Source organism: Myotis daubentonii, chromosome 11 (assembly GCF_963259705.1).
Source record: "Myotis daubentonii chromosome 11, mMyoDau2.1, whole genome shotgun sequence".
Lineage (NCBI taxonomy): Eukaryota > Metazoa > Chordata > Mammalia > Chiroptera > Vespertilionidae > Myotis > Myotis daubentonii.
Window position 1 is genome coordinate 72,867,909 of NC_081850.1, and position 25,893 is coordinate 72,893,801.

Genomic DNA, 25,893 nt, shown 5'->3' on the forward strand with positions numbered 1-25,893 from the left:
TTCCATACAACAGACACTTGTGGGCACCTGCAGAAGCCCTGAGGGAGGAAGGGCAGATCTGAACAGCCCAGTGCCTGCCCTCTGGGAGCTCACAACCCGGGGGGCTAGGACAGAGGCCTAGGCAAGGCCAAGGGTGGGACCGAAGAGGAGGAAGTCCTGGGGTGAATCTGACTCAGAAGTCAGGTGAGTCTGCATCTCTCCATGCAGCTCCCCTCAGGGCCTGACAAGCAGGTCTCTTCAGGAAGTCTCTGCACCCTGTTATAGCAGAAAAACCCAACCCAACAGATAAGGCTCCAGGCCCAGTACAGGGCACACCCTACTTAGCCCATCGCAGCTGCATAGAGAAAGGCAAGAAGAAGAATGACACGTTTCCCTCCACCATGCCTGTCCCCTCTGTCTTCCCCGCATCAGCCAATTCCATCAAATGTCTGAGGCTCCTGCCCTGGCTGGGTGGCTCAATTGGTTGGAGCATCGTCCCATACACCAAAAGGTTGCAGGTTCGATTCCCGGACAGAGCACATACCTAGGTTGTGTGTTCAATCTCCAGTCAGGGCACATATAGGAGGCAACCAATCGATGTTTCTCACATCTATGTTTCTCTCTCTCTCTCTCTCTCTCTCTCTCTCTCTCTCTCGATTTCCCTTCCTCTCTCTCTAAAATCAATGAAAATATATCCTCAGTGAGGAAAAAAAAATCTCTGAGGCTCCTGAAATCGTCTTGCCCAAACTTCCCATTTGGTCGTCAAAACAGGCATGCCCAGCAAAGGAAGGTGACTTGCCCTGGGCCCAGAGTGACCAGGTAGGCCAAGCCAGAAGTGAAGACTAGAACTCTGTGCCAACTCCGGCACTGTTTCCTGTGGACTGCGCCTGCCTTCTAGAACACTCACAGCCCTCTAATGGGCACCATTGCATCTGCCAATGCAACTCTGGGGGTCAGGAGCAGAGAGAGCCGTCAGGCATGAGACAATGTGCCATAGCTTTGCTCAAGAAGCCAAGAGGAAGCCAAAGAAAGGTCAGGCTCCAAGAAATGTATCCAAGTCTAGAAAAATAAATCACTAGGCGAAGGGGCCTTCAGCTGCTCCAGGTACCAGCTAATCAAGCCCCTCACAAGTTCCCACTTCCTCCCCAGGCTCGGGACTAAAGGAACAGGAGTTGGAGATTAGGGCCTGCCCAGAGGTGGGGTCCTTCTGAGCCCCCACGTTTTGGATTGGAACCATAAAGGCTTGCTTCTTAGGAACAGAATTAGCCAAGATGAAAGCAGTTCCTCAAGGGATTGCAGCTCAACTTCAAACAATCTCAATCCCTAACATTCAACTAAGATTATTCCAGATTGCTAGTGACCTCAAGCACCTGACAGAAGTAAAGAAAGATCTCTTTTAAGGAAGATGTCAGCTCAGGTCTACATTAAGAAGAAAAATAAAAACTCCGTGCCTACCCCCTGTAAAAGACACAGCACACCGAAACGCAGAGAAACAGAAAGACGGAAAGAAACAGGATGGAAAAAGATCTGTCAAGCAACTGTGAACCGAAAGAAGGCTGGGTGGCTATGTTAATGTCAGCAAAAGTAAAATTTATCTCCACTAGAAATAAAAAGATTTCACAACAATTAAAGACTTCATAATAATTAAAGGCTTCATTACAATAAAAGCCTCAATTCACCAGAAAGATAATAACTCTACATTTGTGTGCTCTTAATATTTCTTCAAAATATATAAAAGAAAAACTGACAGATCTATAATGAAAAATAGACAAATTTACAATTATAGTAGGAATTTTAACATGTCTCTCTCGGCAACTGATAGAACAAATGGGGGGGGGGGGGGCGGGAATCAGCAAGGATATAAAATATTTGAACAACATAATTAGCAAACTTGACCTAAAGCTGACATCTACAAAGAACCCTGGACCCACCCACTGCAGATCTTTTCAAGTACATACGGAACATTCCTAAAAACTGACCATGTGCTGAGCCATAGAAAGACTGAAAGGTTGCAGGGTATGGTTTTTTTGTTTTTTTTTTGAGTAAAATACTGTATAAGATATAAAATAAAAAGATTACTAGAAAATCCCCAATCTTTGGAAATTAAGAACTATACTTCTAAATAACCCATGGGTTCAAGAAGAAATGACTATGAAAATTGGAAAATATTTTGAACAGAATAAAAAGAAAAGAAAGCTACATATCCTCAAACATGAGGCTTCTGGAAAAGGAACTTGTATCTAGAATATATAAAGAACTCTCAAAACTCAACAATTAGAAGGTAAATAGCCCAATTTAAAAATGGGGCATAGGATCTAATGAAACTTTTCTCCAAAGAAGATATACAAATAGCCAATAAGTACATGAACGCTGTTCAATATCACTGATCACCAGGGAAATGCAAGTTAAAACCACAAGGAGACACCACTTTACACCCACAGGATGGCTAGAATCAAAGTCAGTTAACAGCAGGTGTTGGTGAGGTTGTGGAGAAATCAAAGACCTCAGACACTGCTGATGAGAATGGAAAATGGTGCATCTAATTTGGAAACGAGTTTGGCAGCGCCTCAAACAGTTAAACCTAGAGCTACCATTTGACCCAGCAATTCTGCTCCTAGGTATGTACCCAAAAGAATTGAGAACGTTTGTCCACACAAAATCATGTACAGTTATAAAAGAGCATTATTCATAACAGCCAAAAAACAGAAATAATCCAAATGTCCACCAACTAATGAATGAATGAACAAAATGTGGTCTGCCTCTACAGTGGAATGTTATTCAGACATAAAAAATGAATGAGTGCCCTCGGGGGTCCCAGATCTGTCTCTTGCTTCAACAGTGTTTGGACAGAACAGATCCAGGGTCCCCCCTTCCAGCCTCCAGCCACTCTCCTGCGCCTCATCCAGTCACCACCTTCAGAACCACCTCTGGTTCTCAAGCCAGCACACCGGGTTTTGTTTTTGTTTTTCGTACCTTAACTCCTTATTGCCGAACAACCATGAGCTCCCAAATTCGTCAGAATTATTCCACCGAGGTGGAGGCTGCGGTCCACCGCCTGGCCAGCCTGCATCTGCGGGCCTCCTACACCTCCTCTCTCTGGGCTTCTATTTTGACCCAGAAGATGTGGCCCCCGAAGGCCTGGACCACTTCTTCCTCAAGTTGGTGGAGAAGAGGGGCAAGGACGCTGAGCGTCTCTTAAAGTTACAAAACAAGCGCGGTGGCCGCATTCTCTTCCAGGACGTGCTGAAGCCTCCCCAGATGAGTGGGCAAAACTCAGGATGCCACGGAGGCCACCCTGGCCTTGGAGAGGAGCCCGAACCAGGCCCTTTTGGAGCTGCAGGCCCTGGTTCTACCCACCCAGACCCTCCTCTCTGTGGCTTCCCAGAGAACCACTTCCGGGTGAGCAGGTGAAACTCATCAAGAAGATGGGCAACCACCTGACTGCCTTCCGTGGGCTGGCCGGCCGCCAGGCTGGGCTGGGAGAGTATGTCCTCAAAAGGCTCACCCTCCAGCACGACTAGGAGCCTTTGGAGCCCAGAGGCCTTTGAGGGGCCCCTCTGCATCCCCTGGTGTCTGGCTTTTACCGGAGCCTCTTCCCGAAACTACTAGCCATTCTTTTAACCACCATGAAGCCCACTCCCATGCATTGGACCAAATGAAACAATAAGCTTTTTGCAGCAAAGAAGAAGAAGAGAGGAGGAGGGGGGGGGGGAGGAGGAGGAGGGGGAGGGGAGGAGGGGGAGGAGGAGGAGGGGGAGGAGGGGGGGGAGGAGGAGGAGGGGGAGGAGGAGGGGGGAGGAGGAGGAGGGGGAGGAGGAGGAGGAGGAGGGAGGGGAGGAGGAGGAGGAGGAGGAGGAGAGGGAGGAGGGGGAGGAGGAGGAGGAGGAGGGGGCGGGGGGGAGGGGGAGGAGGGGGGGAGGAGGAGGAGGAGGAGGAAGTGCTGACACATGCTATAACATGAGTAAATCTTAAAAATATGCTGAGTGAAAGAAGGCAGTCACAAAAAACTATATATAATTCCATGTATATGAAATGTCTGGAATTGGCTCATTTGTCGAAACAGAAAGTAGATTAGTGATTGTTTAGGATTGGCCAAGAGGGGGGAACTGGAAATTAGGGGTAATAAGCTAAAGGGTACAATGTTTCTTTCTGGAGTGATAAAAATGTTCTAAACTTGACTGTGGTAATGGTTACACAACTCTGCGAATATACCAGAAACCATTTAATTGTACACTTTAAATGAATTAATTGTAAGTTATATCTCAGTGAAGTTATTGAGATTTTTAAGAGCATGTTAGCAAATATACTAATAACATTAAAAGATATAATCCTGAAGGAAAAACTTATGTACACCTAAAATGTTTCTTCAAATAATTTCTCATAAATAAAAATCCCTCTGGAGTAGATGGGTTCTAGCCCCAGTTTATTATACTCTCCCCCACCCAATGCCAGGTCACCTCCTGAGAAGGCCGTGAAGGGCCAATTAACGTTACTTGAACATGACCTTATTGGGGGACAAGGGTTTATACTCATGAGGGTGCACAAACAATATATAAACCACTTATACCACAGCCCTATCTGGTTTGGCTCAGTGGATAGAACAGTGATGGTGAAACTATGACATGCGTGGTTGATTTTTCTTTGTTAAATGGCATTTAAATATATAAAATAAATATCAAAAATATACATCTTTGTTTTACTATGGTTGCAAATATCAAAAAATTTCTATATGTGACACGGCACCAGAGTTAAGTTAGGGTTTTTCAAAATGCTGACACGCAGAGCTCAAAAGATTCGCCATCACTGGGATAGAACGTCAGCCTGTGGACTGAAGGGTCCTGGGTTCAATTCTGGTCAAGGGCACATGCCCAGGTTTCAGGCTTTTTCCCCAGTAGGGGGAGTGCAGGAGACAACCAATCAATGATTCTCTCTCATCATTGATGTGTCTATCTCTCTTTCCCTCTCCCTTCCACTCTGAAATCAATAAAAATATATAAAAAATAAATAAATAAACCACTTATGCCACAAAGGACTTTCTCTGAAAAGAATTCTGGTCAAAACAATTTGTCTCTCTGGTTCCAGAAAAGCTGGAAATGTAGTTCCCTTTAAATATTTTTGCTCAGGAAACTACCAGCGAGGCAGTACCTTCATCTGGTTCATTCAGGACAAAGCCAGGCTGCCTGGGCTACTGGTCAGGCTGGATAAAGGCCGGTGAACAGAGAAAAAAAGTAGCCAAGTTTTCCTGTTAAGGGAGTCCACGTTGGCGACTCAAACTGACTCTGAATCCATAGCTTCCAAACCTGCCTGATCGCCAAAGTACTTCTGTGGCTTTTTTAAATTTTAGATTCTCAGGCTCCACCCCAGACCTAGTACACCGGGATTCCTGGGAGAAGATCCTAGGAGTCCGCGTTATTTGAACAGGTTCCCCGGTTGCTTCTGATAGTTGGCCAGGTTAGTACCCGCTGATCTGACTCTTCATTCACGAGGAGTCAAGCAAAGATCATGAAGAAAGTCAGCAGCCTGGAAAAGGGGTGGCTTTTGTCATGGAAACAGAGTTATTACTTCAGGAAACAGGAGAGAACTTTTCCAGTGTCACTCTGAGATCTGAGAGGAGACTGCACACATAGGAGCAGGAGGCTCCCCGCCCCACCAGGTCCCTGCCTGCCTCCTGCTCACTCAGATCAGTCACTAGTTCGTAGGAACCTTCCCTGGTACCATCTGACCCAGCCCCGAGGCCATGGTTGGGCAGGGCAACCCTCCCTGCTGGGCTAGACCCTCCCCCCAAACTGCCTAGATTTGCTGGGAGATTAATTCCATGGAAGCATGTGGACGGATGCAAGTAGGTTTTAGTTACAGCATACCAGTAAGAAAAAGAAATGGGTTGCAAAACTATAATTACAATAGGATCTCCATTTCGTTCAAATTAGACACAACTTCCCCCATACGCACAGAGAACGAAGTCTGGAAGGATATAACCCAACACGTTAACAATGGTCTTTTCTGGGAGGTCAGGTTACAGGCGATTCTTTCCACTAAGTTCTCAATAATGAATACAACTTGCCATGCTAATACGGAAGAAAACACCATGCAACATAGTTTTACTTTTTCATCAGGGCACAGCTAACATCACGTCGCAGGGCCTCACAGCCTCGGACACCTTCCTGACCCACCAACTCGGATCATCCTGGATGCTAATTAGCCACATCCCAGTGAGGGTAACAGGATTTGCCTCCGAGAGTTGGAAGGACTAAATGAGATCATGCAGGTCAAGAACTTGGTACAAGGCAGGACACACGGTAAGTGCTCAACAAATGGTGGCTAGTTAGTGACTCTCGTTACCCTCCGCCAGCTGGACCGGTGAATGCCAGACCACAGGCCATTTCTAGGGGCCAAGACACTGCGTTTCCATCACTTCCTCTGCTCCTGGAGGAAAAGGCAGGTGTGTGGCGGGGTAGCCTGAGCGCAGAAGGACTGGAGCCCAGGAGGGCCTGACTCCTTGGGTGCTCTGCCTTTGAATTCTAAGCCAAGTCCAGTCGTGGTGCCGTAACTGCCCCAACCTTCATGAAGAAAAGGGTAGAAGGTCTCAGAAGGCCTGTGCTCGGTACCAACTCTGTCACTGGCGCACTGGGCGCCCTCCCTCTCTCTGGATCTCAATCTTCACAGGGGAAAGGCAGCCCCCTCTCCACCGGGAGTTGCAGAACCAGCGAGGAAACCAATGGAGAGCTGGGAAGGGCTGCATCCCAGGACAGGGCTGCGATCCTTCCCATAGCTACTGGGAAGGCCGGGTTTGTCCAGACCGCGGCGCAGCTGCCGCCCAGCAGTTGTTGGGGAGGCTTGGGAACAGCAGCCATCTGCTCATTTCTTTCCACCTCCAGTCCCTACGGCAGCCCTGTGCCCCTGCCCAGAGCCTGGTCACGCCTCAGCTGTGGGCCAGACATCCACTAGAGCAGTCACACTGTGAGTGCTTCAAGGTGAGCCCCCAGGAGCCGCGGCTGGGCTGACCCCGCAGAAGATCCTGGGGATGTAGTGACAAGGCCTTGATTAAACCCTGAGCTGCTTACTAATGGGAAACTTGGTGGCGACAACCTGGGTCTCTGAGAGATTAGCTGGGGCGTGATTATTCCAGCCAAGTGAGGCAGAACCAAGTGCACTTGGCACCGTGGCCAGGCAGCAGGTGGTGCCCAGCGGCTGCCCGGCCTGAGGCTGAGCCTGAGCCCCTCCGAGGCAACCCCAGGAGGAAGGGACCCGAGAAGGTGCCCCCAGTGGAAGGACCGCCTGCTCCCAGCCTCACCGATCACCACGAGCGCCCTATGGGGCGCTGAGCGCAAGGTGCAGCCGCCCTGGCAGCCGGCCGGGCGGGCACTTACCAAAGGTGCAGAGGTAGAAAGACAAGCCGGGCTGCGCGCGCCGGCTCCCCAGGGAGACGCGGTGCAGGGAGTGCTCCATGGCCGCCGGCCCCAGGCCTGGCGGGACAGCCGGTAACCCGAGGCGTCTGTGTTGCTCCGCCGTAACCGAGGCAGCAGGTTCACCGCCCCCCGCGCCGCCGGTGTCTGAGAGGCGGGAGCCGGAGGCCCGGCTGGGGCTGGACCCAGACGCGCGTTTGAACTGGCGGGCGCGCCAGGCCCTGATTGGCCCGCGCGGGTTTGAATGGGGAGGTTTCCACCTGACCGAGCAGACGCGGGCCGCAGGCTGCGAGGCGCTGGCGCCCCAACTGCAAGGGCAGCCACAGCGACCTGGACTGCAGTCCCCCCGGAAGCCCGCAGGGCAGGCGGCCACGCCAGGGCTCCCGGCTCCGGGACCGCTCCTGGGCTGCCCGCTCGGCCACGCTGGGCCTGCTCGTCCAGTTCCCCCCGCCAGCGCTGAGCCAGGTTTGTAACATGCTTTTGAAGCTCAGACCTGTAATCACCAGACCTGAGCACCCTCCTGGCCCCGGAGGCTTTGGAAAAGTGTTCTCCACACTTGGATGGGCCCGGCCAGCGGCTTGTAGCGCCATCCCAAGCCCTGCCCTCTCCGGCTCCCCGCTGAGCCTCCTCTTGAAGGAGAACAGGCTGGCGCGGGTCCAGACCAGGGCAGCTTGCTGCAGCCAGCCTCGTGGTCCCCCTCAGCAGCCTGGTGCCCGGGGACAGGAGGACGGGCTCCCAGAATCTGAGGGGGCAGAAATGCTCAGTACGCAGAGGGGGGTAGACACGTTCCCTCTCCAGGCCCTGCTGCAAGGAGGCAGAGCTGGAAGAAAGGTCAGTTTTGTCTGCAAACATTCATGGGACGCCTCCTGGGAGCAGTTTCACACCAAGACATCTGCTCTGCAAATCTCGACTATCGCTGCTGTGGGAGGGAAAGCCGCTCATCTTGTAAGTCTAAAAATGGGAAGTGTCAGAAGTTGCCAAATGGATATTTGTGGCTCCGTGATGCACTCGAGAGAAGGCTGTGGGATGTCAGAGAGAAAGTAGGGAGAAAGGTTATATATATTGAGTGCCAGGTGCCAGGGGCTAACCTGGGCAATTTACACACATCATCTCATTTAATCTTCATAGGAACCCCAAGAAGCATTAGCCCCAATTTATCAGGGATAAACCTGAACCTCAAGCAGAGAGAGTGGATGACTTGGCAGAGCTGAAATGTAAACCCAGGCCTGTCTGCCCAAAAGACCACCCTCCTTCTGCTGTTCCTTGCCATCCATACCTGTACCATGGCCAACAGCAAGTGGAGGTAGCAGACCTGCCTTCCTGATGCAGGTGAGGGAACGAGATGCCCCAGTGCCAGCTGGCCTCCGGCAGGAAGCAGAAACGGGAGACGGAGCCCCAAATTAGCAAACTAGTGGCCAAGTGCCACTGAGTCCCACGAAGGCCAGTGGGTGGCTTGAATCCTGGCACTGTGTGAGGCCGTGCTCTAACCTTTCCCCAAGCCTCACATCCGAGCACGGTCCTTAACGAGGGCCAGCCAGTTCCGCTGGCCCCAACCCAGTGGCAGGTAGACTCCCCTGCGCCCTGGACTTGATTGTGCCTGATCTCACTCCTGGCTGGGAAGTGTGAGTCCAGGCACCCTTCTGTGCAGGGGGTGTCCTGGCTCTGCCACTCCATCCAGCCAGGGGCGCATCCTCAGGCTGAAGCCACAGGATGCAGACAGAACCCTGAGGCTGGAGGTGCCGTAGACGTGAGGGGCAAGCGGCGAGCATGGCCAGCCTGGCCGGAGGATGCCCCCTGAGAGGGGTGTTCTCTCCCGCTAGGAATTAGGAGGTCCTCAGGAAAGGAGAGCGTGCTGTGCCCAAGGTGACAGCGGCTCCTTCCCAGCTCTGCCCGGGACCACTGGAGAGGCCACACCAGGGAAGCCGTGAGCTTCCTACAGATGCACCCTCAGGATCAGGGGACCCATCCGTCAATGGCCTGGAGGACCACATGGGCACCGCACCCCCACTCAGGACAACGGTCCCAGTGCCTTGCAAGTCCCTCCTGACTCCTTCAGCCCCATTCAGCAACTAACCTATTTAGTTCAAAGACCCCAATGCCACTCTGATCCTGATCCGACCTGTGTGATAACACCACCTTCACCACCTTTACCACCATCAGGAGGGCACGGACGGTTTCCTTCTCTTAAAGGGGCAGGCCACTCTTTTCTCCGGACAAAAGTGAGTGGGAGCCTGGGTAGTGCCTTTTCCCCAGAAAGGCAGGGGAACTTGAGGACCAAGCCTGGCTTTCTAACATACCCTGAAGACTCTAGCACCCCGTGACAGCAGGCCCTAGTATCTCTTTTACACCTCATACCCCCCCCCACACACACATACATATGCATACTACACACAATACAAACACACACTGCAAACACTCTGCACACACAGACATATCATAACACTTTCTATGTACAAACAGGTACACCATATATGCAAACACACCTTATATATACATACACATCACCTACATATAAATAAACACACTACATACATACCTCATACATATATTAACACACGCCCCACACTATATGTATCTATGCACATACACAAGCCCATAGACACACATCACACAGACACACACACAAAATACACTTAAATACACTATACACATAAACCATATTCACATAAAAAGATTGATTATAGGCATTTTTAAAGGCTAAAGAATAAGGACTGCCTCTTGGGCTTGGAAGAAAGGGACAAATGGGATTTGGGGGGTGCATTTTCACCTTAGCTATTAAAGAATCTTAAAGCGCCGTTAAGATATCATCTGGCCCAATAGCCAAACAAATTTTGAAAAATAATAATAAAGGCGTCTAGGACTACCAGATGTTAGATAGTATTATAATAATGTAGTCCCAGAAAGGAGACAAACAAATCAATGGAACAGCACAGAAAGTTCAAGCAGGAAAATGGTTTATTTAGAAAATAAGATTTTCAAAAAATTTTTAAATAAATCTTTATTTCAAAAGTTAGAAGAGGAACAAATTAATTCAGATGAAAATCTTAAAAGAAAATAATAAAGTTAAATTCCTTTTTTTTTTTTTTGAAAATAGACTTTTTGTTGTTGTTAATCCTCTCCTGAGGATATTTTTTCTTTTTTATCTAAATCTTTATTGTTGAAAGTATTACATATGCTCCCTTTTTTCCCTTTGAGGATATTTTTCCATTGATTTTTAGAGATAGTGGAAGAGAGGGAGGGAGGGCTAAGAGAGATAGAGAGAGAGAGAGAGAGAGAGAGAAACAAGGATATGAGAGAGACACTTCGAGTGGTTGCCTCTTGCATGTGCCCAACCAGGCTGGGGATCCAATCTGAAACCCTTGACCAGGAATTCAACCACTTACCCACATCGGCCATGGCTGAAAATAGACTTTAACAATAAAACCGAAGCCTGGTTCTTTTAGAAACAAACAAACAAACAAACAAACAAATAAAAGAGAACTCTGGGCCCTCCTGGCGTGGCTCAGTGGTTGAGCTTCGATCTATGAACCAGGAGGTCAGGGTTCCATTCCTGGTAGGGGCACGTGCCTGGATTCTGGGCTCGATCCCCTGTGTGCTGCATGCAGGAGGCACCCAGCAATGATTCTCTCTCATCCTAAGGTTAACAACAGAAAACCATAGACCAAAAAGGAATATAAAAGAGAAATTAATGAAATAGAAAACATCATAGAGAACATGTGTAAAAATGTGACAAAGCTGGGCCCACATTCTCCCAGTTTTGATACATTTTTTAAGAAAAGCCAGAAATCTCTAGCTTTTAATATATCTCCCAATTTTTAAATATTGGCTATTAATTCAAAAAATTTTTTAAATGGCCCAGCTGGCATGACTCAGTAGTTGAGCGTAGACCTATGAACCAGCAGGTCATGGTTCAATTCCCGGTCAGGGCACATGCCCGGTTGTGGGCTCCATCCCCACTGTGGAGCATGTAGGAAGCAGCTGATCAATGATTCCCTCTCATCATTGATGTTTCTATCTCTCTCTCCCCCTCTCCCTTCCTCTCTTAAGTAAATAAAAATAAAATAAAAAATTTTAAATGTTATGTAAGCCAAATAAAAAATATCTCTGCCCCATGAAAAGTTTGAAATCTCTCCTAGACCAAATCTGACATGAATATGAACACAAAAATGTTAGATAAAATATTAGCACATCAAAACCAGCAGTATATTCATAATCAAGAGGTATTTATTCTAGGAATTTAAAGATGGTTCAAATTCAATGACCATATTAGTACATGGGTACAAGCTCTGCCTACAGGCCAAATCTGACCCACCACCTACCTTTGTGCAGCAAATGAGCTAAGAATGGATTTCACATTTTTAAATGGTTCAAATAATAAAAAATGTTAAAAGCTTTCCTATGGCCATAAAAAATGTATGATTTTTAAAATTTAAACAAAGAATTTAAAATATTTATAAGATATATGGCAAATATGTCCATATGTACAAAGAAATCTTACAAATCAGTATGAAAAATATAATTGTACCAACATGAATTGCACAAGAGAGGAAAATAATTGACTAATGCAGAAATTACTTGTAACCGAAGAAAGAACACAGGAAGAAATCATCTGGACCCACTCATTGACATTTAGGAAATTCCTGCATTTGTATTTACAGATGAGGCAACTAAGGCTCAGAGTTGTTAAATGAATCAGGTTGCTAAAGTAGTCAGTGAACAGTGGAAAAATAAGAATCCAGCCAACGAACAACTATAGAATATTCTCTTTCACACCAATCCTCTTTCTCAGAGTACCTAGGAAGGGGTTTTCTTTTCAGACTTTTCGAATTCATCACTAGGATGCTGTTCTCATAATATCCACAAGAGGGCGTGATCACGACTAAACCCTTTCTGGGGGCTTTTCCCAGAGTGTCCACAACGGGGCACTATTGAAAAGGAGACTTAAAAATGGCTGGCGTAAGTGGGTGCTACACAGGCTCGCTCCCAGGACCAAACAGGAATTACAACTAAAACACACACAAAAAAGAAAAGAAACAAAAACACTCTGCATAATCGACTGAAGACTGGCTGGAGAGAACCCTGGTAACCAAGGACGGAAAGCGGAGACCGCAAGGCGCCTGGCTGGAAGGGCGGAGGTGCGGGGGCTGGCTGGGCCCCCATATACAGCCCAGCACATAGTAAGTCTCAACATATGTTAGTCACTCACTAGTTCAGGCGAGTGAGACAGAGACAAAAGGTCATCGAGGATGAATAATGGGACTTGTAACCTGGGGACTGGTACATGCCCGTGGCCTTTCTCTTCTCTTCCTGGACCAGCTGTTCTCTCAAACTTAACTGACCATACCATAAGAGTGTATATATGTAGTACTTATCAAACAATATTTGTCTTTCTTATTCGTTCTTTAAAGTGAGTGAATATAATACTTTCTGGTTCTGTTTCCTAAAAGCAAATTCTCTCTCTCACTCAAGCCCTAGCTGGTTTGGCTCAGTGGATAGAGCATCAGCCTGCGGACCAAAGGGTCCTGGGTTCGATTCTGGTCAAGGGCACCTACTTTGGTTGGAGGGTCCTCCCTGGCCTGGGCCCTGGTCAGGGCTTGTGCAGGAGGCAACCAATCGATGTGGTTTCTCTCTGTCTTTCTCTCTCTTTTCTCCTCTCTCTAAAATATCAATGGAAATATATCCTTGGATGAGGATTAACAACAAAATAATAAATAAATAAAATGACTTCTATATGTTGCAAGACATAATCATCTTCAGGACCCAAATCCAGTGTTTGGCTCCAGTTACTTAATAAAACTACTCATTCCCTCTCCTCTGCTTCCACCATGTGGTCATATCTGGTTATAACCAGCGTTTTCATATGCTCTCGCAGGGTTTAGGTTGGTTCTCAACCTGTGGGTCGCGACCCCTTTGGCGGTCGAACGACCCTTTCACAGGGGTCGCCTAAGACCATCCTGCATATCAGATATTTACATTACAATTCATAACAGTAGAACATTACAGTTATGAAGTAGCAACGAAAATAATTTTATGGTGGGTCACCACATGAGGAACTGTATTTAAAGGGCCAGAAGGTTGAGGACCACTGGTTTAGGATTTCAGGGGTGGGCAAACTTTTTGACTCGAGGGCCACAATGGGTTCTTAAACTGGACCGGAGGGCCGGAACAAAAGCATGGATGGAGTGTTTGTGTGAACTAATATAAATTCAAAGTAAACATCATTACATAAAAGGGTACGGTTTTTTTTTCACAATAGTTTTATTCATTTCAAACGGGCCGTAGTGTGCCCACGCTGACTTAGCTTGAACCTGTGATCTGGTTCTCCGTGAGCATAGGTAGGTAGCACTCCTCCATTCCCGGAAAGGCAATATAATAGATAGCCTTCTGCCCTATGGCGATGAATTCTGACCTACGAGGGAACGTTCCCCACTTAAGCAGCAAACATTCACTTACGTCAACTTCAATCAGAGACCAGACATGACACAGTCCCTGTCCCCAAGGACTTTATAGTCTTATATGTAAACAAACAATTAAAATTCAACTTTGGCAACCCCACATGCTGAAGATGGGATTACCCTACAGGAAAGGGAGCCAAGGTGTTCCCATCACCAGGGCGTTTACCTCTCATACCTAGGGAAAACTTCACATTTTTCATTAAATTAAATACAAAATGATAGCACGAGGCCAGCAGTAGATAACTAATTGGGACGTTTCCATGTGTGAAGCAAAGCGCTAAGTGGTACTCACGGACCTGTCTGCCAACCTCTGTCATTCCCACTGTCCAGGTCGGTAAACCAAGGAACAGACAGCACGAGAGCCAGGCTTTGAGTCCTCAAACACTTTTCTTTTTTTTTTTTTTTTTTTATTTTATTTTTTTTTATTGCTTAAAGTATTACAAAGGGTATTACATATGTATCCATTTTATCCCCCCGCCCTAGACAGTCCCCTAGCCTCCCCTATCACCCAGTGTCTTATGTCCATTGGTTATGCTTATATGCATGCATACAAGTCCTTTAGTTGATCTCTTACCCCCCTACCTCCTGCCCCCCAACCCTCCCCGGCCTTCCCGCTGCAGCTCGACAATCCGTTTGAGGCAGCTCTGCCTCTGTATCTATTATTGTTCAAAAGTTTATAATGGTCTCTATTGTCCACGAATGAGTGAGATCATGTGGTATTTTTCCTTTATTGACTGGCTTATTTCACTTAGCATAATGCTCTCCAGTTCCATCCATGACGTTGCAAATGGTAAGAGTTCCTTCCTTTTTATAGCAGCATAGTATTCCATCGTGTAGATGTACCACAGTTTTCTAATCCATTCATCTACTGATGGGCACTTAGGCTGTTTCCAGATCTTAGCTATGGTGAATTGTGCTGCTATGAACATAGGGGTGCATATATCCTTTCTGATTGGTGCTCAAACACTTTTCTTAACGCATGTCACCATAACCTGTGGGAGCACACACAATGACATGATTGCTTCTTCTTTTTTTTTTTTTTTTTTTAAAATATATTTTATTGTTTTTTTTACAGAGAGGAAGGGAGAGAGATAGAGAGTTAGAAACATCGATGAGAGAGAAACATCGATCAGCTGCCTCCTGCACATCTCCTACTGGGGATGTGCCCGCAACCCAGGTACGTGCCCTTGACCGGAATCGAACCTGGGACCCTTCAGTCCGCAGGCTGACACTCCATCCACTGAGCCAAACCGGTTTCGGCGATTGCTTCTTTCTGAAGATGCCAGAAAGACTCAGGGCCCAGAGAAGACGTGAAATTTGTTCTTTTTTTTTAAAATCCTCATCCGAGGATATTTTTCCATTGATTTTTAGAGAGAGTGGAAGAGAGAGGGAGAGACAGAGAGAAATACTGATGTGAGAGAAACACATTCACTGGTTGCCTCCTGCACGCACCCCACCAGGTACATGCCCTTGACCGGAATAGACCTGGAATAGAACCCGGGACCCTTGGGTCTGCTGGTCAACCCTCTATCCACTGAGCCGAAACAGCTAGGGCAGATGTGAGATTTGCACTGAGTTTTGAAGTCTAGGTGGGGTTTTCCACGCAGTCCAAAGGGATCCAGTATCTTGGATTTGGGCTCTTTTTTCATAAGTGGACACAGGCTCTGTGGAGAATGGATGGTGATAAAGATGACGTCTATGGGATGTTTAGTATGTGCCACACCATGCTGAGAACTTTGGCTCGTTGAATGAATCCTTGCAGCAACCCTGAGATAAGCGCTATGATTGCCCTCACTTAGGGAAACTGAGGCATGGAGGCGGTGAGTTTCTTGCCCACGGAGCTGGTACAGCCTATTCCAGAGTGAACACAGGGTATGCCACACAGGCAGGAAAACAGTCCACGTCTCAGTGAGGATGTCATTCCAGAGGAAAGTGAGAGCTGGAAAACTACTGAGACAGTGTGCAAGAGGCCGATAGCAGTGTCTTTCCTTCCCACAACGCCATGGCTAACCAGGAGAATCATATTGTACAGGAAGAGAAAGATCTGAGTGCTCTCCTTTCCCAACCCTTCTGTGACAGATGTCGTCACTCACCTTCATCGATAGGTCCATGATTCTCAAGCTTGATCCCGCCTCGTCATCACCTGGAGGGCTTCTAAGAAGGGTGCTGGGCCACTTCCAGAATGTCTGATGCAGTAGGTCCAGGGAGAGGCCTGAGAATTTGCATTTCTTTTTGTTGTTGTTGGGGGTTTTTGTGTGTGTTTTTGTTGTTAATCCTCACCTGATGATATTTTTCCATTGGTCTTTTAGAGAGAGTGGAAGAGAAAGGGAAAGACTGAAACACATTGATTGGTTGCCTCCTGCACGCACCCCCCGGTGAGAGAGAAGCCTGCAACCAAGGTACATACCCTTGACCGGAATCAAACCCAGGACCCTTTGGTCTGCAGGCCGCCGCCCTATCCAGTGAGCCAAACCGGCGAGGGCAAGAATTTGCATTTCGGCCGAAACCGGTTTGGCTCAGGGGATAGAGTGTCGGCCTGTGGACTGAAGGGTCCCAGGTTCGATTCCGGTCAGGGGCATGTGCCTGGGTTGCGGGCACATCCCCAGTGGGAGATGTGCTGGAGGCAGCTGATCGATGTTTCTCTCTCATCGATGTTTCTAACTCTCTATCTCTCTGTAAAAAATCAATTTTATATATATATATATATATATATATATATATATATATATATATATATATATATATATATATATAAAAGAATTTGCATTTCGAACAAGTTCCCCAGTGAAGTTGCTGCTCTGGGACCACACCTTGGGAAACACAGTCACAGAACCACCCAAGAAACAGATATTGCTCCCATTGCAAAGGTGAGGAAACTGAGTTTCAGGAAGGCTAGGTACCTCGCTGGAAGCTATTCTGCTAGTGAGTGACAGCAGGATTTGAACCTTGATCCAACTCCAAAACCTGTGCTATTTGCACTACACCTGAGTTGGTGATTTAATGCTAGGATTTCCCCACACCGTGTTTGTTCACTTTTTTTTATAATTTCCGTTCTTGAAGGCAAAGTCAAGGTTCTGTGAAAGCAAAATATATTTTCATTTCCAATTAGACCAAAAGGTGTCTTGTGAAAGCTATTTTTTAATTTATATTTTTTAGAGAGGGAGAAACATCAATGTGAGAAACATTGATCAATTGCCTCCCACACATGCCCCAAACAGGGATCAAACACGGTTGTGCCCTGACTGGGAATCGAACCCACAACCTTTTGGTGTATGGGACAATGCTCCAACCACCTGAGCTAACTGGCCAGGTGAAAGCTATTTTTAAACATTCCTGTTCATTATCCAATAATTCCTCTTCTAGAAATCTATACTAAATGATCCAAAATACTAAGTGTTTTAGCAAAAAACTGGGCCTCTAAACTAAATATCCAATAATAATGGACTAGTGAATAAATTATGGTATATCCAAATAATGGATTATGAAGCCATTAAAAATTATTTAGAATTTTTATATGTCAAAGTATTTATGATATAGTATTAAATAAAACAAAACACAGAATTAAATTCAGTAAGTTCTCAATGTTATTAAATACAATAAGACTGAAAGGAAATAAACTAGAACATTGAAAACAGTTGTCTAATAATTTTCAGTACTTTCCACACTTTTACAATGAGCTTTTCTTTTATTGATTTCAGAGAGGAAGGGAGAGGGGGAGGGAGAGATAAAAACATCAATGATGAGAGAGAATCATTGATCGGCTGGCTCCTGCACATCCCTTACTGGGGATCAAGCCTGCAACCCGGACACAACACATGCCCTGAGTGGAATGGCCGTGACCTCCTCATTCATAGGTCAATGCTCAAACACTGGCCAGGCACAATGAGCTTTTATAATCAGAAAAACCAAGCATTTTATTTTTTTTATATATTTTATTGATTTTTTTACAGAGAGGAAGGGAGAGGGTTAGAAACATCGATGAGAGAGAAACATCGATCAGCTGCCTCCTGCACACCTCCTACTGGGGATGTGCCCGAAACCAAGGTACATGCCCTTGACAGGAATCAAACATGGGACCTTTCAGTCCACAGGCCAACACTCTATCCACTGAGCCAAACCGGTTAGGGCCCAAGCACTTTTTTTTTGTTGATTAACTACAACAGGTATTTTCAGGACCCATCTTATAGTTAGTCAATTCCTAAATGGTCAGGCAAAGCAAAACTGATCATTTTAAAGCTAATATCTAATTCCAGATTACATTTTCCTGACCCTAAAATGTACATTTTTTTAAAAGCAAAAAATAAGAGGAAAAAACACGTGACAATCATTATTATAAATACACAAAAAGACTGTAAAATGATATCAGGGATTATTTTTGGTTGGTGGAATTACAAGGTTTTAAAAATATTTTTAACTTAATTCATTTTTATAACATTTTCTACAACGAACATCCACTAGTGAGTGACAGCAGGATTTGCAATAAAAATTCTGTGCTGTTTTTCTTTTTAAGCGATAACCAACAAGCAAACTACAGCACATCCATACGATGGAATATCAACAGCCATTTACAAAATGTTGTAGAAGAGTATTTAGTAACATGAAAAACGGTTTGCTATACTGGCTGACCCTACTATAAACAGTATGTTCAGAATGATCCCATTGTCTTAACAACAAACAAAATGCCTACAAAGAAAACACCCTGGGAGGAAAATATCTTTTTTTTTTTAATCTACATTAAACAAAAAAATTAATTTATTAAATAGAAGAGAAAGAGATGAGTATGTTATTGAATGATCCTCCTTTAAAAAGGCTTTCCAGCTCCACCCAGCTCTCATTTGTAAGTCAAACTGGCCTTCCACGGCGGTCAGCATGGATCCTTCCTCCTACTCTAGACTTTGTGCTTGGGCGGCACCTGGGTCCAGCAGCAAAGGTCACCCTCTTTCTTGATGGGGCAGGTGCACATCGTCTAGAACCTTAAAATAAGCCCCCAATAGAGGACAGGGTCTCAGGGGGAATGTTTAACTGCCTTCTTGGACTGTGGTCTGATTACAATTAAAATATAATTTACAATCATTTGATGAAGGAAATGTACTATTTACGTTGCAGGTGACACACTATATAGAGTTAGACTCCCAGCCCTGGCCAGGCCTCTGGGATCATCTGAGAGTTTCCAGGACACAGTCTTTAGGATGCCATGGAAACAGTGGGTGGAGGCGACAAGGATGTCGTGCTGGAGAGTCTGGAGTAAACAGTTCAAAAGCCTGGTTCCCTGTTACACAATTTTAAGTTGCTTTATTGCTGGCCACACGATGATTCGGCATTCTGATTTAATCTAAGAAATTCTTGACTTGACATATAACAAAAGGGACTACAAAGAATAGCTGCAAAGCCAGAAGACAGAGGAAGGAAGAAAAATCAGCACAGAGATGTGTCTTCCCGCCCAAACAATGAGAGATCTGCGCCACCAGAGTCAGTTCAGTCTATTTCCAGATCGCTGTCCTCGCTGTGGTAGGTGGCGGAGTTACGCACAGACGTCCGCACCACGGCTTCCTTTGCAGGGAGCAATCCACATTCCTGTAGGAAAGCTTCGAGGTCCACAGCGAAGAAATCTTCGCCCAGCTGGTCAGTGAGGCGAACAAAATTGCCAACCAAATCGCCCCCCTTGTAGATGAGCAGCGCAGGAAGGGCGTTCCTGGTGAAGCGGCGGCTGGCCCCGATCACCGAGCTCTTCACCCGGCAGAACTTGACGGCGGGGTACTCCGAGGCCAGGCAGACCATGCAGCCGTGCATGGCGTCGGTCCCCGGAACGCCATCCTCGTAGATGTGGACGATGATGAGGGTGCTTTTCCGTTCTTGGTCAATCATGTCTACAAACCTTTCTCCACTGGGGATCTCGAACACCTGCCTGAACTGGGGCCCCTTACGGAGCCGCCGCCGCATCTCTTCCATCCTCTGCTGCCGGTACTGCTGCAGAAACTCCTCGTCGTCTTGGTCCCCGGTCATCATGGCCATCTCCTTCAGAGTTATCTGCAGGAGCATCAGAAACACGAACGGAGCACCTGTCATGACCGTTCACGGGTACCACATGCTTAGGACACGCGAGGCACTATGCTCAGCGCTCTGTGTGTGTGACACTTCACTGAATTCTTATGCTAACCCCATTGGAAAGGGACCTTTTATTTCCCCCACTTTATTTTTTTATGTTGAGTTTTTTAAAATGTATCTTTATTGTTGAAAGTATTACAGATGTCCCCCCCCACCCCCTGCTTTTCTTTCCCATTGACTCCCTACATCCCACACCTCTCCCCCAGGACTTCACCACACTATTGTCTGTGTTTATGGGCCTATGCATCTATGCGTGTAAGTTCCCCCGTTAATCTCTCCCTACCTTCCCCCCACCTATTGTCCCCACTTTAGAAATGAGGTTCCAAGACTTGAGATCATCTGCACAATTCACATAGGTAACAAGTGTAAGGTCATGAATCAAACTAGATTATTTTAAAACCCAGGCCTTTTTTTTTTTTAATATATTTTATTGATTTTTTGCAGAGAGGAAGGGAGAGGGATAGAGAGTTAGAAACATCGATGAGAGAGAAACATCGATCAGCTGCCTCCTGCACACCCCCCACTGGGGATGTGCCCGCAACCAAAGTATATGCCCTTGACCGGAATCGAACCTGGGACCCTTCAGTCCGCAGGCAAATGCTCTATTCACTGAGCCAAACCGGCTAGGGCTAAAACCCAGGCTTTTAACTACTGTATTAATATTGCTTCTCAAATCCAAATAGGCAGCATCAGATAATATCACTTCACCTGCTTTTCCTTTGTTGTCAGTCTTAACAATGGATTATTTTATTCATGGTTTTGTTTTTGTTGAATAGACAACAGGACATTAAGGGACTTTAAGAACAGCCATAATCCCGGCCCTGCACACACACGTGCACATCCCACACACAGTACACAGTCACATGCTGAAATGGCTTTTGTTTTTATAATAGCAGTTGTGGGGGTCAAAATTAAGCTATGACCTGCTTTTGCCAGTTAGCATTATCTATATATATAAAAGCCTAAGCGACCAGCTAACCGTTCGACCGGTAGCTATAATGCACACTAAACACCAGGGGGCAGGTGCTCAACGCTTTTGCTAATTGCATGACCCCGAGCAAGTCCCTCCCATCTCTAAGCACTGGTTTCATCATCCAATAAATGGGGATAATACCACCAACCTCAGAGGATTATTTCTGAAGGCCCAAGGTCAGAGTTCAATCAAGGACAGAAAACTCACATTTACTGAGCACTTTCAATGGACCAGGCGCTGTGAAGGGGATTATACCCACACGGCCCTGTGAAGTAGGGCTACTAACCTCATTTAATCAATGAAAAGCTAGACTCAGAATAAAAGAGACATCCCCACAGTCACTAGTGGCTGAGCTGAGATTCAAGCCCATGTGTGTCTGAGTTACGACATGACACTATACGCTCCCCAGCATGGCAGCTCCTTGGAGGCCACATCAAACACCCCATACCTCCTGAATCACTAAGCCCAGTTGCAGCCGCCAGGGCAGCTCCGGAGAAGAGCCAGGGTTCTAGGAATTACCTTCCCACTGATCTTCTCCTGGAGGTCCTTCTGTTTCTGTTGCTCCTTCTCTTCGTCCAGATGGGACCTGCAGGTCATTGACAGCTTCTTGATCAGCTTTTCCACCTCCCGACACTGCTCCTCCCTTTGCTCTGTCTCCAACTGTTTGAAGCGGCGCCAGTCATTGATCACACCTTTCGGACCTGAGTTAGGGGCGAACATGGAGGTAACCAAGAAGAACGGGCAAGGAGTTATGGACCAGTTCACTTCGGTCTAAAGCTCCCTCCATCGACTCCACAGCGACGCTCACAGAGGGCAGCGTAGTCTACACACAATGATGTCCATGCAGCATAGTTTGCCATACTTAAAGGGCCAAGCTAAGGGTGCAACGTTAGGAAATGCATTATTTAATTGATGTTAAATAAATTATGTTTCATCTACCCAAAGGAAAGGAAAGGAACTCTTAGAAAGAGGTAGCTCTGTTCCCTGCCAAGAAAGATGTTCAAATATATTAGGTAAAAAAAAAAGGGGGGGGGGGCACAAATGCAGAACAATATAGAAAAAGAACTGTATGTGTATGTATAAATATTTATGGATACCAATATATGTGTGCGCATATTGTATGTTCATAGGGAAAGGACTAGAAGGATGTTAATAGTGGTTGTCTCTAGGTAGTAGGATCTAAGGGAACCTTTCTACACTTCTGTACGATCTGAATTTTTACATTATGGCAGGTTGTTCTGTTACTCAAGCTACCCCCACACCTCCCTGCCCCATATATATAACCCTGCCCCTTGCCATGTGACTTGTGCCTCTGTGGAAGGAGGACATGCCTCCCCAACCAGCTGATGTGGGCTTGGCCATGTGACTTTCTCTTGGCCAATGAATTCTGAGCAAAATATGTATGAGCCATTACATGTCCCCAACAGCCCTCTCTTGCTCCCTGCGCTTGGTCATGAAAAGGGCATGTCTTTCAGCTAGTTCCTAGGAGAGGCCATGTGAAGGAGAAGCAGAGCTGCTGCTGACACCACAGGGAGCATGCAACATGACTGAGAAATACACAAGCCGCTGAGCTAAGAATCTATGTAAAGAAAATACTACCGAGAAATGCTAAGAAAACCTGAATAAATGGAAAGGCAATGCCTTATTTCTGACTAGAGTGACCCAACATCACATAAGGGTGCCAATAACCCCTAAATTAATCTACTTATTTAGTGCATTCCCAGTGAAAATACATAATTACACATACGTGTGCGTGCTCCTAAATTTGCTTTGGAAAAACACAAAAGTAAAAGTTAGGAAAAATAATGACATAGAAGAGTACTGAGGAGGGACTAGCCTTACCATACTAAAACATATCATAATACAGTATTTTAAAACAGTGTGATATAGTACAGTAAAAGACAAATCACTGGATGTATTTATAAGTGTAAGAAATAATAAAATCATAAATATATTAAGAAAAGCATGGGGCAGTTTTTTATAATCCTAGAGTGAAGAAAGGCCTTTTAAGTAAGAAACAAAATTAAGAAACTATAAAATAATGCTTTTAACTACATAAAAAAAATATTTCTTGCCAGGAAAAAAAAACCACAAAGTCAAAAGACAAACGAAAAATATTTATACCTCATACTGTAGATTAATTTCATATATATATATATATATATATATATATGAAGAAAAGACCAAGCACTCAATTTTAAAATGAGCAAAAAATATGAAAATATCCCTAACGTTATGAAAAGAGGCTCAATATCACTCTTAAAAATAGAGAAAATAAAACTACAATGAGTTACCATTTGTCATCCATCTGGATGGCAAAGATCAAAAAGTGTGGGAACACGGTAGGAGGGCAAGGGTATGGCTAACCTATTACACAGCGCCACCTCAACTTGACAGCAATTTGGAACTACTAAAATGGAAAAAAAAATGTAAATATGCCATTTCTAGGAATTTATACTGCCAATGTCCTCATACCTATGACTTACGTCATCAAACAAAGACTAATTTGAGAAGCTGGACTCAAACGCAGGCCAGTCTGTGTTCACTGCCGTGGTGCTGTGCATACATATCTGTACTGTGCAGTAACGTGGCTAAAAGTATGCACGGTGAAATGACAACATTAAATCTCTGGAAGCGGACTGGAGATAGAAGGAATTCATCAGGAGACCGCCACGGATACATATTTAACCGACATTTTTAAACCTGTTCCCAGAGCTCAGGGATTTCCGGTACCTGTGTTAACTGAGATGCCTTCGCCTGCCAACTTAGCACCTACGGGCATCGAACTGCCGCCGGCCAGGGCCCCCCTGCCTCTGTCCTTGTGGTCGTCCTCATCCTCACTGCTGCTGTAATAGTACTGCAGCTTCTCCCCCAGCAACTTATCGTCCAGGGTGGTCATGGTGCCTGGGAGAGAGGAACAAACATATCAGGCTCTTTGCTGGCTTGAACCGGGCAGACTTGAATTGGAAGAGTAGGAGCTCGCTTGTGCTGAGATCCCACTGTTTAGAGCACCCTAAAAGTGACTTTTTTCCCTTCATCAGCAAGATCTCAACAAATCCATATCACGACTCTGTGTGATAGGGTTAATCACCTGTTTGTACAGAAGGTTCAAAAGGAGGCTCACATAAGGGAAGTTTCTTTGCCAAACTTCACAGCAAATGGTGGAGCTGGGTTCAGGGGCCCAGGGAGGCCTGACTACAAAAAGCTGACGGTGTCAGCCACCATCTTCTGAGTAAGGGACACTAGTACTTACTCAGTGCAGTGGCTTGAAGTCTATTCATTGACTGGAGGTTTTATCTACACATACATTAGCGTTTCCTATCAGTTAAGACTGCTGGGCAATTGAAATACTGGGTAAGCATCCTCAGGAAAATCTCAAAATGGATCAACAGGATGATGCCGAGTCGCTAAGTCAATCACTTGCCTGTCTGCTGCCCTCAGCCCAGTCAGCACACTGAAGGCTTAGATCCGTGGTCGGCAAACTGCGGCTGGCGAGCCACATGCGGCTCTTTGGCCCCTTGAGTGTGGCTCTTCCTAAGCCTTAGGAGTACCCTAACTAAGTTAATCACCGTGTACCTACCTATATAGTTTAAGTTTAAAAACTTTGGCTCTCAAAAGAAATTTCAATCTTTGTACTGTTGATATTTGGCTCTGTTGACTAATGAGTTCGCCGACCACTGGCTTAGATGGATGAGGTCTGAAGCCCTACCACCTCTGGTTAAAAGAAGGGCCCATGACAAGATGTTACTACTTTCCAAGCGTTTAAAGGACAACAGTTGGAGCCAATATTCTGCATCAGAAGCAGCCTGGGGCATTCTGAGAGAAAGGCACAGCTCAGCCCCGCGCAATCCTGCCAGCAGACTCAGCAGGGAGGGTGAAAACCGCTGCACTCCTTCCGAGAAGCTTAGCAATACTGTTTCCTTCCTTCGAGACTTATCCCCGGGCCTGGTACGCTCGCTTACAACGGGACTCGCCCACCGGGCAGGGAGCTCTAGGAAGCAGGGACCTCTCACGCCCAGCAGCAGGCCTCTGCACATTTTGCTCAGCCCAAATAGAGAGAGATGGATGGGTGGGGGAACCTGGGGACCCCAGCAGGAAGAGGGGTGCACAGGAGGCAGGGCTAAGTGAGAGGAAGGAGCCGGTGCTAAGAGGAGGGACAGAACCAAACCTAAGAGGCGTGGAGGGGCCAAGGTGGTGCACCGTGGGCAGCGAGCGCCTGGGCGGTGGAGGGGTTCCCGGAGGGGGCGGGGCCAGAAGACGGGGTGGGGCAGAGGGCGGGGCCTGCAGAAGGGTTTGCGGGGAAGGCGGGGCCGGTGGGGCTGGCGGAGGGGCTCGCGGAGGGGGCAGCTGAGCCTTTGTGGGGGCCCGATGGAGGTGGGGCCAGCGGAGGAGGAGGGGCAGGGACTCGCGGAGTCCACGGGGGTCGAAGGGACCGCGGACAAGGCTGGCTCGCCCGCCACCCGCATTCCGCCCGCTTCTTCCCCGCCGACCTCAGCGCAGTTACCGGCCTAGCTCGGTCCGGACACCTCGGGCTGGCGGCTCCGGACGCTTCGGAAGAAAGGGAGCGCCCAGCTGGAGGGGAGAGAAGTGGTCAGCGCCTGGAGCCCCGAGAGAAAAGCCGCGGTGTCCGGCTGCGCGGACCCATGGGCCGGCCTTCCTGTGTCAGGGCAGTGCACGCAGCCCAATGAGAGAGAGCCTCTCTCGGGCCGAGGGCGGGGCTACGGGTCCGACTCTGGGACAAAACACCTCGGCAATAGTAATACGCTTTCGTTTTCTTTGTGTGTTTTTTTTTAAATACAACGCAACGCTGCATTACATTTGAACAGTAAAAAAAACTATTTTGTTACCTTTGAAATCTTCGAACTATTCCCTATACATATTTTTAATAGACCTTACTCAAACCTGAGGATGTGTTTTTATTGGTTTGAGAGAGAGAGAGATTGGTTGCCTCCCATGCGCGCCCAGACCGGATGAAACT

The 25,893-nt window shown here is 46.7% G+C and overlaps 2 protein-coding genes across 6 annotated transcripts in view; both read right to left on the minus strand.

Moving 5' to 3' along the window:
• RGS3 (regulator of G protein signaling 3) overlaps nucleotides 1-7,597 on the minus strand; it is a 114,757-nt gene extending 107,160 nt beyond the window's left edge. For 2 of the 4 annotated variants that reach the window (XM_059657911.1, XM_059657910.1), the window contains exon 1: nucleotides 7,347-7,558. In XM_059657911.1, coding sequence (XP_059513894.1) covers nucleotides 7,347-7,425 — 79 coding nt within the window. In that variant the 5' untranslated portion in view covers nucleotides 7,426-7,558. Of the gene's footprint in view, nucleotides 1-7,346 lie in introns of all 4 variants that reach the window. The other 2 variants (XM_059657909.1, XM_059657914.1) reach the window with 2 other exon arrangements.
• Nucleotides 7,598-18,062: 10,465 nt separating this feature from the next.
• On the minus strand, nucleotides 18,063-25,595 carry PDCL (phosducin like). Of its 2 annotated transcripts, none has more exons than XM_059657924.1 (4): nucleotides 25,406-25,595; nucleotides 23,649-23,819; nucleotides 21,435-21,616; nucleotides 18,063-19,864 (listed from the first exon to the last, which is right to left on the minus strand). In XM_059657924.1, the coding sequence occupies exons 2-4, from the start codon at nucleotides 23,812-23,814 to the stop codon at nucleotides 19,313-19,315; spliced, it is 900 nt and encodes a 299-aa protein (XP_059513907.1). In that variant the 5' UTR covers nucleotides 23,815-23,819; nucleotides 25,406-25,595; the 3' UTR covers nucleotides 18,063-19,312. The 2 variants fall into 2 exon arrangements, with proteins under 2 accessions (XP_059513907.1, XP_059513906.1); XM_059657923.1 differs by having other exon boundaries at nucleotides 25,420-25,594.
• Nucleotides 25,596-25,893: the final 298 nt, after the last annotated feature.